This window comes from Natrix helvetica (assembly GCF_964273705.1).
Source record: "Natrix helvetica genome assembly, chromosome: 3".
Lineage (NCBI taxonomy): Eukaryota > Metazoa > Chordata > Lepidosauria > Squamata > Natricidae > Natrix > Natrix helvetica.
In genome coordinates, this window is record NC_138549.1 from 29,843,724 (window position 1) to 29,862,506 (window position 18,783).

The following is an 18,783-nucleotide window of genomic DNA, read 5'->3' on the forward strand; positions in this document are numbered from 1 at the left end:
ACAAGTGAACAAGAGACAACTCCTTGATGCCAAGGCTAATTTGGAAGATTTTGCTTTTTTTAAATAAGTATTTTGTTTTAATGTCCTTATTTCCTTGGTTACAGATTAAATTCTGCAGATACTTCATATTTAATGGGAAACCTAGAAGAAATTAGTTCTTTTCAACAAATGCTTGTACAGTCTTTAGAAGAATGCACTAAGTAAGTAGTGTGTGGGGAGGATTGTTTTTTATTTTTTTATGTTGGGTATTTATTGTTTGTAAGCCGCCCTGAGTCACTAAGAGTGTGTGACTAATTGTGGCTTCCAGGTAATCTTCAAAGGCATCCCCTAAAATTAATTTCACTGCTAGGTGTAAAAATATATATGGTTCCTTATTATGAAATTTAGCATTAATTTCATTGAAAATATATAATCCTATTTCAGGAGCACATTAAAAAATTTTTGTTTAATCTTACTTCTTAATTATTTCAGTATTTTCTAAAAAAGCACCATTTTTTCACACATGCTCACCATAGATGATTTTTTTCCCCTTTTGTTGACAACTTTGCTAACGTTTTATTGGGTAGTTGTGAGATATTTGTTCTATTCTTATTGAAATGTATCAACTCTGCACTGTTATTCTACTGCAACTATTTTCATATGAATAGTTGCAGTGGGAATGATAATGTATGTCCCAAATATGCTGCCTCATGATATAATCTTAAAAATGAAACCTCCAGACCTGTTTTATGTAGGATTGTTATTAAGCATGACTGTTTTTTATAAACTTAAACAGTCTTTCCTGAAACCTTTTTTTACCCCAGCATTTCAAGAGTACCATTTCAAAGTGGATAAGTGGCTGCACATTATTTTCACAATTATTAGTGCAGGTGTACTTGTGGACAGATAGCTAGTGAGCCAGGTTCACATTTTGCTTTATTTTATTTTATTTATTTTATTTTTTAAAACATATACCATAGCCACTCATCTTGCAACCAACTCTTCATTTTTATTTATATACCTTTAAATTGGGATTGAGATGCTTTTGACATTGTAGATAAATCACAACAATGGTTGTGCTGAGGACTTTCAGCCAGTGCCGTGCAGTCAGGGGAGGCACAGCCTCACCACTGTCGTCATGAAAAGAAAAAAAAAATGTAAAAGGAAAAAGGCGAGAGCTGAGGTCAGGCTGAGCTAGTTGCTGCCTCACCGTGGATGACTCTGCTTAACTGTTTAAAAAAGCGCCTTCTACTATGATGCAGGAGAACTGCATGCCTCATCTAGTCTGACTTTAGGCATTTTATGATCACTCGAGCAGAGTTAAGCAAGGGTTAAAAGCCTAAAAATTCCTGACGTAGGTGAAGCACGCAGTTCTCCTGCCTCATAGTAGAGGGCGCTCGTTTGGGCAGGGCTCCTTCAGAGGACCCGAGGCAAGAGCAGAGTTGAAATCGTCTCTGAAACAACTGGAAAAGGTACTTGTGGGTCGGAGGGAGGGGGAGGAATTCAAACTTTAAAGTGTAGTTTGATTGCAGGCAGAGCCACGTTGCTTTTTCAAACCTATAATCAGTGAAGCTGGGCTGGATCCTTCCGGGGCTGGGGGAAAGTGTGTGTAGTCCAATCCAACTTCTGTGTGTGTGTGTGTGTGTGTGTGTATTTGAGAGAGGGGGGAGGGAGGGAGAGAGGGAGGAAGGAGGGGAAGGGAGAAGAAAAAGAAAGAAGGAATCTTCTTTCGCAAAGGAGAAAAACAAATGCTGTTGCTTTAAATCGGAACTGAGCATGCCTGGCTGTGGAATTCTGGGAGTTGAAGTCCACAAGTCTAAAAATTTTTGAAACCCACCACCGGGTCAGTGCCTCACCAGCCATAAACCTCACCGCACATCACTGCTTGAAGTCCTCATGGGCCTTTGTAGTACTGAATCTTTTACTCTGAAATGTTCTCTTCCTTGAAATCTGCTAACCATCTAGAATTACCTTTTTTCAGACGCTAATGGAGACCTAGCTTCACTTTAAGAGTGGGTTTATTTTACTTTCCCCCTTTTCATACTTTTTGAATGGATTGTTGTCTTGAACTGAATCAAATTATTACTCTACCAAATAGTAATCGGTGTAAAATGTAACATTAACGTTTACTGTATTTTAATTGTTGATTGAAAATAATATTTTATAAAGTGATATGTAGGTATGTTAAATAGTAATTTGTAGAACTACAGTATTTCATGCTACTTTGTTTCCTTCACTATCTTTCCATCGAAATAAGAATATTCATATGACTTTTGAGATCAGTGTCATCTGTGTCCTGATAAATTTGAAAGAATTTTAAATAATTTTAAAAAAGGTACATTGATGCTTTTTTATTTCAGGTTGCCTGAAACCCAGCAGAGGGTTGGGGGTTGCTTTCTAAATCTCATGCCACAAATGAAAAGCCTATACCTTATGTATTGTGCCAATCACCCATCAGCAGTAACTGTTCTTACAGAACACAGGTATGTGCACTTAGAAATGATACAAATAAGGAAGAGCTTATACATTTATGCTTTGCTTCTTTTTGAGAAATAATGTTGGCAACTAATATAAGCCTATTGCCTTGGTATTTTCATGTGGTTGTCGTGGAAATGCATTTGAAAAGTTTGAGTCATAAATAATAATGTTTTTGTGTTGGACTTGAACATAAATATAGATTCTTTAAAATATGTAGCTTGATATTCTCTTCAATAAAAGTTTGCTAATTTCAAATTAAAAAGATCTTTCCAGTCTAGTATATCCATATCAGTGGTGGGGTGCAACCCAGGGATGGTTTCCGGCTGCTGCTATTGCTGGAAGCAAAAAACATAGGCGCCGCGGAGAGAACAGGTTCGGGGGTGTGGCAGGCCAAGTTACTACCTGCTCGGCTGAACCGGTCTGAACCCACCTTTGATGCAACCAATTTAACAATTGGTTCGGTGGGTGCATGCTTTGTGCGTGCATGCACGCTTTGTGAGCGCGCGCCTAATGCATTCGCACACAGCGTTCAAAATACGGCAATTTGAAGCTCAGCTGCTTACCTTCTAAGACAGCCGCGGTAAGTAGAACAGCAGAGGCGGCGAAATCAGCTGTGCCTTGTGAATCAGCTGAGCCAGGAAGAAGGAAAAATAGGACAGGATAGCGCAGGGGCAGGTGGGCGGGGCCAACTGATCGTCACCACTACCTGTTCACCCGAACCAATCGGAACCGGCTGAATACCACCTGATCTATATATAGAATCATAGAAAATGAATAGTGTTGGTATTAAACTTTAAAATCTTGAATGGTTTAGGATTTAGTCAGTATATTCTTTGCATCAATATTAATTAGTTCATGCAAATCCTTTGAAAGAGGTTCTTCATAAGGCTGAATGCGTGAAAAGTGCCTCTCCTTGAATAGTTAAAACAGTTGCATCCTTCTCATGCAATTGCTTCAAAGGTTGTTCTTGATTATTGGCAATGTATGGGCAACTGAACATCCAGCTGCTTTGTATTTGTTCCTGTGGATTGTATTTTTCCCCAAAGGATTTGGATAGTTATAATGTAACCTAAAAGAACCTTTGCTTATGGATTCATCATAAGTGATAATTCGTCAAATGGATACGAGATAGTGGTCTCTTTCCTATTTTTTAACCGAGCATTAAAAGTTTTTTCCATTCTGTTTTAAAAGCTTAGGTTAGAAGTTTTGTTGTTTTAGGATAATTTATAAAACATTCTAGTTATGATCTACAAGAGATATTTCTTTTTGGAGACAATAAGCATTTTTAGAAGCCCAGTTTGTTAACTAGGTGGGAAAAGGTCTTCTCCAATGTTTTTGACAATGGATTTTTTTTTTCATTTAGAGTTTTTAAACTAGTATTCTCTCTATTTTAGCCTATTAAATTACTTAATGTTTCATTTGGTTTTTTCATCACTTCTGCCTATGTCTTTTAAAACATTTAAAGCAACATTTTGATGGTTTTTATGGATGGTAGAAATCTAATAAATACATGATAGAAAATCTGTTAGATATTATAGTAGAATGGCCGGTTGAAGTAATATTTTATTTGAATTTGGACATGCCTTTGTGTTTAATATTATTACTTTAATTTTTTAATGTTATATTTTGTATGTTCCCTTGGAAAAATATCATAGTTTGAGAGATAATTTATAAATAATTAAAACAAACGACTGTGAGGAACACTGGAGTTCAGAGGCTGAATGCCACAGAATACCAAATATTTGGAAGGGAATAGCAGAAGGATTATTGCCTTAAAGCCTTTTTGTGCACTTTCTGGAAGAATCTGGTTAGCCACTATCAGAGGCTGCATGGGAGCTTGTGGGACCTTTGGCATGATGTAACTGTTTTTATTCTTCTTGCTGTTACGTATTTTTAAAAAGTCTTTTCACGTTGGTGCATGAAGAGATTGCTCAGCAGCATGCTATTATTGCAAGTGATTGTTGGAAAAAGTGCTGGTATTTATGTATACCAAGGTAGTTTGGAAGTTTGTAGGGGGAAAAGTCTTTTTCTAAAGATTCCCTGCTAGTAATGTTCATGGTAGTAGCATTGTCATTGTTATCAAAAATGTGTGTCTGTCTAAAGTTATTTTAATGTGATTGTGCTGTGAATTTAAGAGTTAGTAGCAAGTAGCTGAACTTGCTTTAACAGCCATTAAATGAAGTTATTTCATGCTCAGTTTAGAATTTTGCCTGGTGGCCATTCTAGAGTTTAGAATAATACCAGAACATTGCCTTTTCTGGTACCTAAAATTGTTATAATTGATAAAGCACAATATAGGTTTGGCTGGGAAGAATTTCTGTCCAGATTTTCTAATGAAAGCAGTTCCATGCAGCCATCCTAACATGACATCCATGCATTATTTTTCACTTCAGGGATTCTCTTGTTTATATTGCAAGGGCTGTCATCAAACCAGCCAGTTTAATTGTCTGAGATGAATTGGTTGCCTATGAAAGTACTGTTAATAGAATACATTTTGAAGAAAAGATATACTTTGCACATGTCTTAGTGTATATTTTCAAACATTTTATGCTATGGTTTTATTGTAATACGTTTCCTGGGGAAACCTAGGTATGAAAGCTAGTATAGAAAACAATTAGCATTATTTTAATTGTTATTATGGCTTCTAGGAGTAAAATATTATTTGATAGCATTTAATTGATCAAAAATCAATACAGCTAAGAATAAGGTGTAAAACATACAATACAGCAGGTGTATTGCTTCAAAGTAACAATCCTATTTGTAAATAGGCACCATTGCTGTTTTCTTAAACTATAGTTGCCTAAACTTAGATAATACAGCTGGAGCTTAATTAGTCATGACTATTGCATTAGTCTCATTGCTTTTAATATCAAATTTCAAAATGGGGAGCTTGGAAAAATCACACTTATGAGAGATTAATTGGCGTGTGGGATCCCGATAAGCATCTGAGGCAGACAATCTATTGTCCCTCCCTCATGTGGTTTCCCAAGGGTTGCTAGCATAGGGGTGATGTCATACTTGAAGCAACAGCCTCAGAATAAGGCATTCAGTGTGGAACGGCAGTCAAGAGCTCAGATCCATTTAGTGAGTCAAAGATTTGCTGGAGAGTCTTGAGCATGCATTGTCTATGTGACATCTTTAGACCTTTCAGTTCTGAGAGCTCATGTTCTGTGTATTATAGGCAGGAACTGGAAGTGTAAGTTATGGCTTTGAGTGTTTTGCACTTGCTTATAATTATCTATATTTATTCTTGTTCTATTGCTTACTGACTGATTTCTGATGAAAGTACTTGGAGGTTTAAAACATTCTTTTTAATTTGTAGCATGACATTACATAATTGATTAGATTTAATTTGGAGAACAAGTTTAACTTATGGTTTAATTCATTGATTTCTTTAGCTCTTTTTTAAAATTACAGTTCTGTATACATGCATTCAGAAATAAGTCAAACTTAACATTCTTGTTAAGATGGAAAATGATTGGGGCTATTTAGATAGCAAAGATCTACTGTACCAGGTCAGTAATTCTATATTAGCCAGTAGTCATAATTTGCTTATTTATTCTATGTAGCTAACCTGCTTTGAGTAAATGATACGTAGTAGTTTATCTTTGTACCACAGGGATCTTTGTGCAACTAAAGAATTTGTTTTCTCTTATTTTTCTGTTTTAGTCCAGTATATTGTGAATTTGCTGGTTAATGCTTCTCACATAAAGAGTCTTTGTTAAAATAGCTATGATTTTGAACAATATACACATTAATTTTGTGAACAGTATAATCATCTAAGGAAAGAGATTTTCTAGTGTGATTAAATCTCTGTAGATTCTAAGATTCATATTTAATCCCAAAGTAAAAATTTTTCACAAGAAAGACAAATTGAAATAGTTATTAATATTTAAATCAAAATTGTGCTTTAAGTATTTCATGTTTTATGTAAAAATAAAATCACGGTTCTCTGCATAATAAAACTTTTTGTTAAAATAGTATGATATAAATCTTTCAGAATATATTTGTGATTTTTATTAGTGGTGTAGATCAGCTTATGTTTTGGAGTTACATTATATTATATTATATTTTTTCATAAAAAGTGGATTCAATTTCATTAGCTGAAGAGTCAAAATAATCACTGACAGAGAGGGATTTGTCTTGGTCGTGAAAATATTAGTAAGGCCTGTTCATCTTCTCTACCTCTTTTCTTCATGGAAATATTGACAGCTTTTTTTTAAAGCAGTGCCTTTCTATTTGTCTTTCAAAGTTGTATTAGGGAAGATCAGTGAGGCTCGGCAAGAAATCTAAACATAATCTAGGTCAGTGATAACTAACCTTTTTCGTACTTGCGTGCCGACCTGCATGCTGGAAACCCGCGCGGAAGCGCCAAAATCTGGAAGAGCAGCGTTCCATTGCACATGCACATGTTGTCACCCGGTTTCTGGCATGGGTGTGGGCCTGACAAACAGCTGGCCATTGTGCATGTGTGCAATGGAAACCCGGAGGTTCGGGTGCTGGTGCGTGCATGCATGTTGGAACGCTGCTGATTTGGGCACTCCGATGTGTGCGAAGGCCAGCTGGCTGGTGCGCGTGTGTGCATAGAAATGCGGAAGAGTAGCCAGTTTCCGGCACGCGTGCCATAGGTTCGCCACCATGGATCTAGGTAGACCTTAAAATTCTATTTGTCCCTGCAAAAAATTGGAAAAATGAAATAATACCAAAAGAAGAGGAAGTTATTCAAAAGATAACGGAGTGTGCTGAAATGAGCAAATTGACATTTGAAATCAAAGAACAAGAAGATGAGCAATTTTATAAGATATGGGACTTGTTTTATCAGTGGTTGGACAAAAAAGCCTGGAAATGAAAAATGTTTTATGTATGTTTTAATTGAAGGAGATAAGTAATAATACAATTATGTTGTTAAATAGATTAATAATGATGCAATGAAAGACCGACTTACATATGAATTGAATAATTTAGAATATTTTGTTTTAAAATGAAAGATAAGGATAATAATGAATCTGTGTACATTTAATGGACGATTGGTAATATTATGCATAACCCTAGGTAGTGATGTATATTACAAAGATATTTTATTGTTGATAAATAGTTTAATAAGGAAGTAATGAAAGATTGGTATATTTATGAAGTGAGCATTTAGAATACTTTATTTAAAAATGAAGGAACAATATTTTTGTTAGAATGTATGATGTACAAGGACAACAATGAGCATAAACACACTTGATGGATGATCAGTGGAACTATGCATAATTGAAAGTAGTGACGTATAAAAATAAATAGTTGAAAAATTCTTTTATATTGTAAAAATAATTAGAATGAGATAAGTGATTACATAAAGGGATATTGTTATTAAATAGATAATTTAAAATGCAAGGGAATTAGGTCTGCTGAAAGGAAAGAAATATTAACTGTAATTGAACATATGATGTAAAATGAAAGTGAGGTACCTATTCATATTAGATGAAAAATTTGTGACTGTATATGTAACTGAGAATATGGATGCACAAAGCTTGTAACCAAATGACATGCTGTACATAATGGATGAGAATTTTCTATGTTTTTTTTTAATGTTTAAAAGAATAAAAAAATTTTTTTAAAAAAAATTCTATTTGTCCCTCTTGTAAAGCCAAAAAAAGAAAAAAGGTACTTGAAAGTTTTCATAGGTTGCCTTTTTATAATAAAATGACTAGTGACAGTATCGAGTCTCTCTCTTAATGTTTGGTTATTTCCCCTGTGGACAGATGAGTTTTGGAAAACATTCAGGGATTATAAAGAAAAAGTAAAATAGATTTTTTTTTGCGTTGTTGTTTTTAAAAGTTGATCAGTCTTGGGATGTTAAAATGGAGGGTGCACAGAAGATGCAAAGCAGGCAGGGTTCAGGATTTTCCAGTTCTTGACCCTCCACTTCCATAGACAGCTTGGTCTCCTCCCCCCCCTCCCCATTTTCCCAGGTTGCATAAAAAAAGATTTGAAGGAGATTTAAGGCACTAGTATTGTGGGTGGCCTAGTTTTGCTCTAAATAAATGATGGCTGAGTCATAGCGATTGATTTTTTGGGGAAGTAGTCTCACGATATGCTCTGATTCTGTTGACTTGTCATTTGGAACAAGCCACAGCACGCTGCAATATTGTGCAGATCTACATATAGAAGATACTGTACTGGAATATTTTTGAAAATTTCTTACAGATATGGCTGGCTGCAATTCCCTGTTTCGAATGTTTATTTGTTTATTTTTTATTTTTTTGTGTATACAGTGAAGAGTTAGGAGAATTCATGGAGCTAAAAGGAGCCAACAGTCCTGGGATTCTTGTACTGACCACAGGCCTGAGCAAACCTTTTATGCGTCTAGATAAATATCCCACATTACTCAAAGAGCTTGAAAGACACATGGAGGTACAGTATATCCTCACAGCATTTACATTCCAGTTTAATAGTGATTCGACAAACATCTTAAAATAGCATTTCAAAGATGATTGATAACAACAAAGTACAGTACTTCTTTCTTATTCCTCTAAGATCATAGAAGTAATTGTTTCGGAATGCTAGATTATATGTTTAAGATTGACTGTATTTTGAAAGACAAAGTAATACATTCTGATCCTAAACTAATGCTTGTTTCAGTTGACTTGTGAAATCTATAACACAGGAATAAAGCCAGTTTTACTTTGCATCTATGATTCAGAACTATGAAACTGCATTGTAGAAATATGCAGTATAAATGCCACTGGGCTGTTTCTGAGTTTTTCCGTTTTCCTAAATTTTGTGGCTTTCTTTCATGCTTTTGCAAGATTAGCAAGAGATGATTGAACATGTTTGATGGTTGAATGTTAATCAGCTCCAGAGGGAATTGTGAAGCATATATTTTTCATATATTCCCATGCTAAAGCTCATTTAGTTTATTCGGCTGTGTGCCATTGCAGTTTTATTATACAATACATAGTCTGTTTATCTGCTAGATATTATTTACTATTGCTTCAAGGCTGAGTCTTCAGTACTAAACATAGAATTAAAAGCTTTAGTTTAATATTGTTGCACGTGTGTATAATCTTAGTTTTAAACTTAAATATTCAGTTTGAGAATTTTGGGTGCATTGTGCCATTAATCATATTTTTAATTGTTTCATATTGATTTACATATTATCCCTTGAAAAATTGACAGTGCCCAAATTTTATTTTCTGTTCTAAGAAGACTACAGTCTAAATAGTATTTTTATAGGAAAAAATAAACATTAATAAAATTGGTTCCTATCAAGAAAAAACTTCCTTGCAAAATTATTTGTTTCTTGCTGGCACGATCTTATTTAGAGATTAGTTGCTTAAATCAAAGTAGTTAAGAGGAAAGTTTCTTAAGTGTTTAATCCAGTATTAACGGAAATGACATTAATTCCAAAACAAGTTGAAAAGTCATTCCCTTTGAATTTTCTTTTAGGATTATCATCCTGACCAACCAGACATTCAGAAATCCATGACGGCTTTCAAAAATCTTTCTGTAAGTAACTTGTGGAACTCCAAAAATAGAACAGTAGCTTTTGAAGACCATTTTCTTTGGAGTGGTAACAAAGAAAAAAGATAACAAAGCATATTCCATGGTGAAATAGAACACGGACACTTCCATTATAGGCAGTCCTAAACTTATGACCACAATTGGGACTTTTGGTTGTTAAGCAAGGGGGTCATTAAGTGAGTTACACCCAATTTTACAGTCATTTATTACTACAGTTGTTAAACAAAATTGACTCATATTTTATAATGGTTGCTTCTGACAAGCAAAATCAATGGGGAAGCCAGATCCACTTAACAACTGTGTTACTAACTTAGCCACTGTGGTGATTTGCTTAATAACTGTGGCAAGAAAGGTCATACAACAGGGCAAAACTCACTTAACAACTGTCTCACTTAGCAACAGAAATTTTGGTCTCAATTATGGTCGTAAGTGGAGAACTACCTGTACTAAAACAACTATTCATAGTTATATGACACATTGTGATATTTTATTCTGGTTCTATAGGCACAGTGCCAAGAAGTACGGAAAAGAAAAGAACTTGAACTCCAGATATTAACTGAAGCCATCCGGTGCTGGGAAGGAGAAGACATTAAAACATTAGGAACTGTAATTTACATGTCACAAGTCATAATTCAGTGTGCTGGCAGTGAGGTATGGCAGGTTTTGCTTCTACTAGTATCAGAATTGTTTTCACTGTTTTTAATTCTTCTGAGCCATTCAGAATCATTTGGCAAGTGGGTGGCCTTAAAAATGCACTCAATCAGTCAATCTAGAGAGAAGAGCCAATACAACACATTTGCCCCTTCAAAATAGTTACTTGTAGACTTTTTGATTGTCTTCTTTAAAATTGTCTCACCTTTGTCTTATTTATGCCATTAAAACGATATTTTGAGTTTGAGTTTGAGTTTATTAAATTTATAAACCGCCCCCTCTCCCCGCAGGGACTCGGGGCGGTGTACAGACAGTACATATATAAAACAACAAAGCACAACACGAAAAACCCAGACAAACAACGTAAACATACAGTCTGTATATTAGCCCAAACTAATTAATAGTTAAAAACAATCTAAAACCAATTAAAACCCCAAAATTTAAAATTTAAAAAGCCATCCAGGAAGGTCAGTAATAAATGTTACTTATGATTACAATTGGGCCAGGCCGGCTAGTCGAATTTCACATTTACTAGAGGAATGAAGTCTTTTAGAAAGAAACATTTTATCATAATATTAATAGACGTTATTTTCTTTTATTAAAAAATCAGTACTACTCTGAGACGAGCGTTTTGCCTTTTCTTTCAAATAAGATTATATTCTCCATAGGGAGTTTGTCCTAAAAATCTCTTAGCCTCTTTTGTTCTAAAGATGTCTAATGTGGTGCTGGTTTAATAATGATGATTTGAGGAGTATTGTGATTGCCATCTCATTTGTTTATCTGCATTTTATTTAACCTTGCTTTAATCTGATTTTCATATGTTACTGGTTTTTCTTCTTTCTAATAAGGAAAAAAATGAAAGATACCTTCTTCTCTTTCCTAACATTTTGCTGATGTTGTCTGCCAGCCCAAGGATGAGTGGCTTTATCTACCAGGTAAGAGACGCTTCAGTACAATTTTAGTCTCTGGGATGGGATGAGATAAGATAATCTTTATTGTCACTTTTTTCTGTGAACACACTGGCAACACATAAAAAAATGAAATTCTAATTTTCTCTCGCCGTCTCTTCTCTCCATTATCTCTCTCTTCCGTCCCCCCTCTCATATATATATATACTGATATATTACTGATAAATAAATAAAGGGAGACTAGTATAGATCTATTTCGAGCTAATTAGCTCTCATCAGCTAGCCGTACCCTTACTGGGATTTGAACCTGGGCTGTATTATATCTTAGGCAGGAGTCTTAGCCACTAAGCCACAGGCTCGCCTCCTTATCAGTTGAGCCAGGGAAATAGGTATGTATTTGTGTTACAACCCCTGGTATGCCTAAATATGGGAGGAAGGTCACTACTTCCTCTTTCTGTCCTTCGGCTCATCACAGAAGACCATGCAGGCAGAAAACCATATTTTTATTTTTAATGTTGCCTTTTTATATTTGTGTTGTATTTGTACTGATAAATAAATAAAGGGAGACTAGTATAGATCTATTTCGAGCTAATTAGCTCTCATCAGCTAGCCATACCCTTACTGGGATTTGAACCTGGGCTGTATTATATCTTAGGCAGGAGTCTTAGCCACTAAGCCACAGGCTCGCCTCCTTATCAGTTGAGCCAGGGAAATAGGTATGTATTTGTGTTACAAACCCTGGTATGCCTAGTAGGCATACCAGGGGTTGTAACACAAATACATATATACACACACACACACCACACATACACACACACACACACACACACACCATAAACATACCGGTACATGCACACAAATATACATCCATATGCTATATGTGTGTGTATGTATGTATTAAATATATACATATATATAATCACATAGCAGGAAAAGAGTCTTCAGAGTTAACAAAGTTGATATTATATGGTACAAAGCTATTACAGAATCTAGTTGTTCTGCTTCAGATACCACAAAGCCTTTTCCCAAAAGGTAACAAAATAACAACCGGTCATGGAGAGTATGTGTAGTGTCCCTGACAATATTGTGGACCCTGGTCAAGCAGCAATTATATGCTATGTCCTGGATAGAAGGAAGTTAATTTCCAATAATCTTTTCTGCTGACCTCACCATTCTCTGTATAGGCTTCCTGTCCGAAACAGTAATACTTCCAAACTACAGTAATACAATATGACAGGATGCTTTCAATCATCCCTCTATGCAAAGTGGTAAGGACAGGGGAAGGAAGATGTGCTCTTCTCATACAATGCAGAAAATGCAGGTGCTGCTGTGCCCACTTCACCAATGTCTCACTGTTGAACTACCAAGCCAGTGGTGGGTTGCAGGCGGTATGCCCCGGTACGGACGTACCAGAGCCAGCCTGGAGCATCGGATATCGTTCCGGTACGTCTTCAGCGCTTCCGCGCACATCGTGCACATCTGCATGACGCTCCGCTGAGCAGCTGGAGCGTCACGGAGGCTCGCAGAAGTCCCAAGACACATGCGCCGTTCCACCGGCAAGCCTGTTCCAACCGGTTGGAATCCGTAACCCACCACTGAACCAAGCTAACCTGCTCATCAGCTGCGCACCTAAAAAAATTGTATTACTAACCACCCCCATAATTGAAATGTTAATACACAGATTCCTTTACTGAATCAACAATGAAAACTATATTTAAAACCAGGCAGTTTTTATTCTAGCAGTTCATCAAGCCCTCTACCTCCTCCCAGTAATCAGCCTCATTATCATCCTGAATAAGGCCCACTGTTGTTGAATCATCTGCATACTTCACAATATGGTTTGTAGCAAACATCTCACAACAGTCATGGGTCAGCAGGGTGAGCAACAGTAGACTTAGGACACAGCTCTGAGGACAACTTGTGCTCCAGAACAAAGTGTTAGAAATATTAGTCCCAACTCAAACATACTTTTTCAACCAGAGGTGGGAATACATTGGATGTTGCTTATTCTAACATCAAGAATGCAATCAAAACTATTCCCCCGCCCTTACCTTGGATCTTTCTGTGCTGCTTATCCCAATATATGAGCCTGTATTACTCAGAGAGAAACCAACCAGCTCCTATAATGCAAGATCAGCTGAGAAAGTTATGTTCCAAATGTTGCTTTACCTCTGTTAAGCCATTAATAATTTGAGAACTGCAGGCACAGTTATGCTTAAAATAGGATGGGGTGGTAGTGGATGAGGTGAAATTGGCCAAGGTAATGGTTATTTTCAATAGGTTACCAGTTGTGCCAATTAATTGGGATTCAGGACACTTAGTTTTCTCTCTATGCACTCTTTAGATCTGTCTTGATTTTTTCTCAGAACAGATTTCAACCATGTGTGGGGACAGTTCATGGGAATAAGGAGGGTGGAACAGGGAAGAGGAAGGGGCACTTAAACTGCATGTGAAGTTTGTTCTTGTGACTTAAGATTTACCTCAATGGACATAACTCAGATATAATTATATGTGGACCTAAACTATTATTTCAAACTGTAGAACCATTTGTATCATTTAACTAAGATCTTGCCATGGCATTTTTGCAAGCAAAGGCTTTTTAGGTAAATAAATTAATAATTAAGCAGCATGTCTAGGCATTCAGAACTTTCTTCGGTATCAGAATGTATATGCCTTAATTTCAATCATGATAAAGTTTCTTCCATATTTTATTGTTCAGTAATATTTGATGGATTAATTGAAATAATAATCGTGCATTTGCTTTTAGGGAAAGCTTCCATTAACAGGGATGACCATCACAAAACTAGAAGATAGTGAAAATCACAGAAACTCGTTTGAAATATCAGGTAATGTTTTTGTTCATTTTGGCTTTTTTGTGAATATGCAGCAAACGATGTTACCAGAATTGGCACTTGTTCATTTTCTAAACTAGTGCTCTCCATCTTGGTTTTCTTCAACGCCATAATCTCTAGCAAGCATGTCCACTGGTCTAACAGGCTGGTGTACAGGGGTATTGTAACTCCACAGTTTTTTTCAGGCAGAAGAAAGGATGTTCTAAACCTGTTGGAAGTCTGCTAAGTCAGCAGCAATATAGTCTAAGCTCACTCTCTAGTTTTGCATCGTCCCACTTAAAATTTATTTAGTTTAAATGCATGTTTATTTTCTCTTTAAATATGAACTTAAGATAGGGTTCATTGCAACTAAAAGGTATCCTAGAATGTAAATTAATCTAAAACTAATAAGAGCATATTATCGACAGCTAGAATAAACTCCACTTAATTTGTAGGCTTAAAGAAAGATACATTATAAAAACATTGAAGAAATTAGGGCATTGTAGGAAATGATCTTCTCTCAAATCATTAATGGCCTAACAGAGGCACAGTAGCATTTGGAACTTAACTTTCTTAGCTGATCTTGCATTATAGGAGTAAGTACCATTTGAGTTTTTTAGGACTTTAGAAGAAAACACTTTGGCCTGAATTTGGAAATATATTGGCAACCAGTGAGTTTTCTGCCGATTACCAAATTGAGCAACTACTATTTTTCTAAGATTTACTGATGAATATAGGAAATGGCCATCATCTTAAAGGTGAAGTAGTTGTCAATAAGGCAACCTCCAGCAAAGATGTTCCATGCATGAATTTACGCTTGCAACCTTCTCACAAATCTTAAAGCCAGATATTACACATATTCAGAGTTCTTGGAAAGCAGGAACATACATTTGGTATCGTGGTTGTCACAAATTCTTGTACTATAACGTGGAGAAGACACCTAATGTATTGCATAGGTATAGAAAAATTAAGATATATGGGTATTTGCTATACCTTATATGACAATTCAGCATTATATACTTTTTAAAAGGTAGTTATTTCTTTTACTTGTTTTGTTCAGCATTTTCTGTTTGGTTCCAGGCAATATGATAGAGCGGATATTGGTATCTTGTAATAATCAACAAGATTTGCATGAGTGGGTAGATCATCTCCAGAAACAAACCAAAGTAACAACTGTTGGGACTCCTGCAATTAAACCCCATTCTGTTCCTTCTCATACGGTAAGGACCTCTGTCTTTAGTCCACTACATATAAATTAAAGAGGCGCAACCTGTTATGAAGGAGCTACTGAAAAAAACATATTTATATTATAACTAGAACTGTAGCTTGACACAAGCTGATAATTAAATTGCAATGCTAAAACTACTTTTTAGCAGTAGCATTTTAAATTGAATTAAAAAATGGTGAAATGATTTGTGATTGTGATTTATTTATATAAGAAAGGATTGTGAAAATTGTAGCCAAACCTCTTGCTGCTTTGCTGATGTCTTCAGACAAAAGTCATCCAGGCTGAGAAAAAAATACGCAGTTATTTTCCTTATTGATGTTACCCTTTTGTGGACCTAGTAATACTCTCATGGAAAGTAGCTATATCTTTTGCTTGATCTATAAAGTTCCAGTAATATATACATTGGTTAAATACTGACAAATGTATTTGTATATTATCAAGTTAACTCATTGTTAATATTTGTATGCAGCAGAGTTGAAGGAAACAAATTCCAGTACATAAAGCATTGCATGTTCCTGCTGCATGTTTTATAGTACCAGTAATAACTAATTTAGCAGGGCAGATGGTGGCTTAGTGGTTAAGACTGGAAAGCTGGCAGCCCTAAGTGCCACATGATGGGGTGAGCTCCTGTCCTCGCCCAAGTTCCTGCCAACCAATAGTTCAAAAGCATGCAAATGGGGGTAGATAAATAGGTATCATTTCAGTGGGTAGATAACAGTGCTCCATGATGTCATGTTGGCCACATGACCACAGAAATGTCTTTGGACAGCACTGGCTCAAGGGCCTTGAAATGGAGATGAGCACCACCTCCTATAGTCAGCAGCAACTAGCAGAGTAAAATCCGCAGGGAGTCCTTTACCTTTTACTTACTAGTTTAGCGTAAATAAGGTAGAGTAATTGTTCATGAGAATAGTGCCAAAATCCATAATCCAATGATATTCATTGTATTCATTTTTGGGTCCTTTCTGACTTTGTTGTTCAAATGGACAGCTTCCATCTCATCCTGTAACACCATCTAGCAAGCATGCAGATAGCAAGCAAATGCCGATGACTCCTGTCTATCATACCCTTCCACACCCTTCACATCATGGGACACCTCACACCACTATAAACTGGGGACCACTGGAGCCGCCTAAAACTTCTAAGCCATGGAGTTTGAGCTGTTTACGACCTGCACCTCCATTAAGGCCTTCAGCAGCACTCTGTTATAAAGAGGTGAGAATGAATACCCCATGAAAGAACTTGCTTGTTTTTAATTCTATCCATGTACATTCTTTGGAACTTTACAAAACTTTTGAACTAGCCTTCATCCAACATCAATTCACATAATTAATAATTATGAAGAGATGGGTATGATTTTGATAGGAGAATTTTCATCCTGAATGCAATGCTTCTAAGAATAGTGTGTTATGCAGAGAATCATTGATGTTTTATGTTTTTAAAGTAAGAAATGTATAAGCAGTAATGAAGCCTATATGGTTACAATTATGTCCTAGCAGCAGTTAAAATTATTTAAAACTAAAGTTCTGAGTTTGATGTTATATCATATTCAGTGTTGTATCCACAAAGATACCTCAAGCTTCATTCAACCAAAATTCTTAAAAGCAATCAAATGGGTCTCTTAATGCTTTCATATGGTTAGAATTGGGCTGCATTTTCTTTGGAACTCATCTAAGACATCTTGGATTGTGGTCGAAGCAAACTCTTCAACTTTCTTTCTTGATCCATCTCACCATACCAGACTGGCTTGTCTCCTCCCTGAAATGATAAACTAATCATGGTCTTGCATAGTATGTCTTTCTTATTCTGGCAATAGCGCTCTCCATACTTAATAAAGTTTTAGCTGATTTTAAACAGTGGGTTTGGGACCAAGACATTCAAACTAATTAGAGATAGAATTTTCCATGCTCATTACAGTGAAACAGCCCCCTCTTCCTGGACTTTCACTAGATACTTTTTCAACATATTGTTGTTGTTGTTAGTTGCAAAGTCGTGTCCGACCCATCGTGACCCCACGGACAACATTCGTCCAGGCCTTCCTGCCCTTTATCATCCTGTGGAGTCTATTTAAGCTCATGCCTACAGCTTCAGTGACTCTATCCAGCCACCTCATTCTCTGTCGACTTCTTCTTTTGCCCTCAATCTTTCCCAGCATTAGGCTCTTCTCCAGTGAGTCCTTCCTTCTCATTAGGTGGCCAAAATATTTCAGTTTCATCTTCAGGATCTGGCCTTCTAAAGAGCAGTTAGGGTTGATCTCCTCAAGGACTGACATATTATTATGAATAATTTCATATTATTCATATTATGAATATTCATATAATATTATGGCGTATGAATATTTTGACATATTATATGACTACAAATGAAAATTAACTCCCTTGTTCTAATTGACATACTTCTCAGTAGGTGACAATGGGCAAATAAAACAGATGTGGCCTAAACTAATGGTTCCTGTCCACTACTGTAAGACAGTATTTTGTGACATACCCTTTTGAGGCAGTAACTTCAATCAAGTATTTTCTGTAGTTCTGAGTAAGACTTCACTTTTAATTGGCAATTTGTTACACTTTTCTTTGATCAAACTGTTCCAGTCGTGTTAGGTTTGATGGAGTCTTTCTCCCAACTCTGTGTTTCAGTTCTTCCATAGATGTTTTATTACAGGTCAGGAGTCAAAGCAGGCGCTTCAGAAAAGTCAGTTGTTTGCTGCTCTTCATCTACTTGCTGCTCTTCATCTTGGGTTCAGTTAGATGTATCTTTTGGATGACTATCCTGTTGCAGAACCCATGACTTGTGATTGAGACAAAGCATTCTAACACTAGGCATTATGTTTCACTCCAGAATGCCTCGATAATCTTCTGATTTCATTGTGTCCTGCACAGGTACCCAGTGCAGGAGGCAAGAGAGAAACCCCCTAACATTATAGAGCCGCCTCCCATGGCTCTATATGATGTTCTTTTTAAAAAAGTATTATTTTTTCTCCTGTAAACATAGAGTAGCTGTGATTTATCAAAAAGCTCTGGTTTTGTTTTTATTTGGCCAAAAGATATTCTCACAGAATTATTGTGACTTATGAATATGTATTTAAGTAAACTCAAGTCAAGTCTGCATCTTTTACCGTGAAGATCACTTCCAAGCAGACAGTAATGGATGGCGTGACTTGATATTGTTATACCTTGATTTTGAAAGTTAGCCAGGATTT

At 36.1% G+C, this 18,783-nt stretch overlaps 1 protein-coding gene across 4 annotated transcripts in view; it reads left to right on the forward strand.

Moving 5' to 3' along the window:
* ARHGEF7 (Rho guanine nucleotide exchange factor 7) overlaps positions 1-18,783 on the forward strand; it is a 99,470-nt gene that overhangs the window by 48,922 nt on the left and 31,765 nt on the right. For all 4 annotated transcript variants that reach the window (XM_081949486.1, XM_081949483.1, XM_081949484.1 and 1 more), the window contains exons 8-16: positions 105-200; positions 2,340-2,462; positions 8,718-8,856; positions 9,892-9,951; positions 10,471-10,617; positions 11,466-11,552; positions 14,293-14,371; positions 15,437-15,576; positions 16,575-16,799. In XM_081949486.1, the coding sequence (XP_081805612.1) occupies positions 105-200; positions 2,340-2,462; positions 8,718-8,856; positions 9,892-9,951; positions 10,471-10,617; positions 11,466-11,552; positions 14,293-14,371; positions 15,437-15,576; positions 16,575-16,799 (1,096 nt within the window). The remainder of the gene's footprint in view (positions 1-104; positions 201-2,339; positions 2,463-8,717; positions 8,857-9,891; positions 9,952-10,470; positions 10,618-11,465; positions 11,553-14,292; positions 14,372-15,436; positions 15,577-16,574; positions 16,800-18,783) is intronic.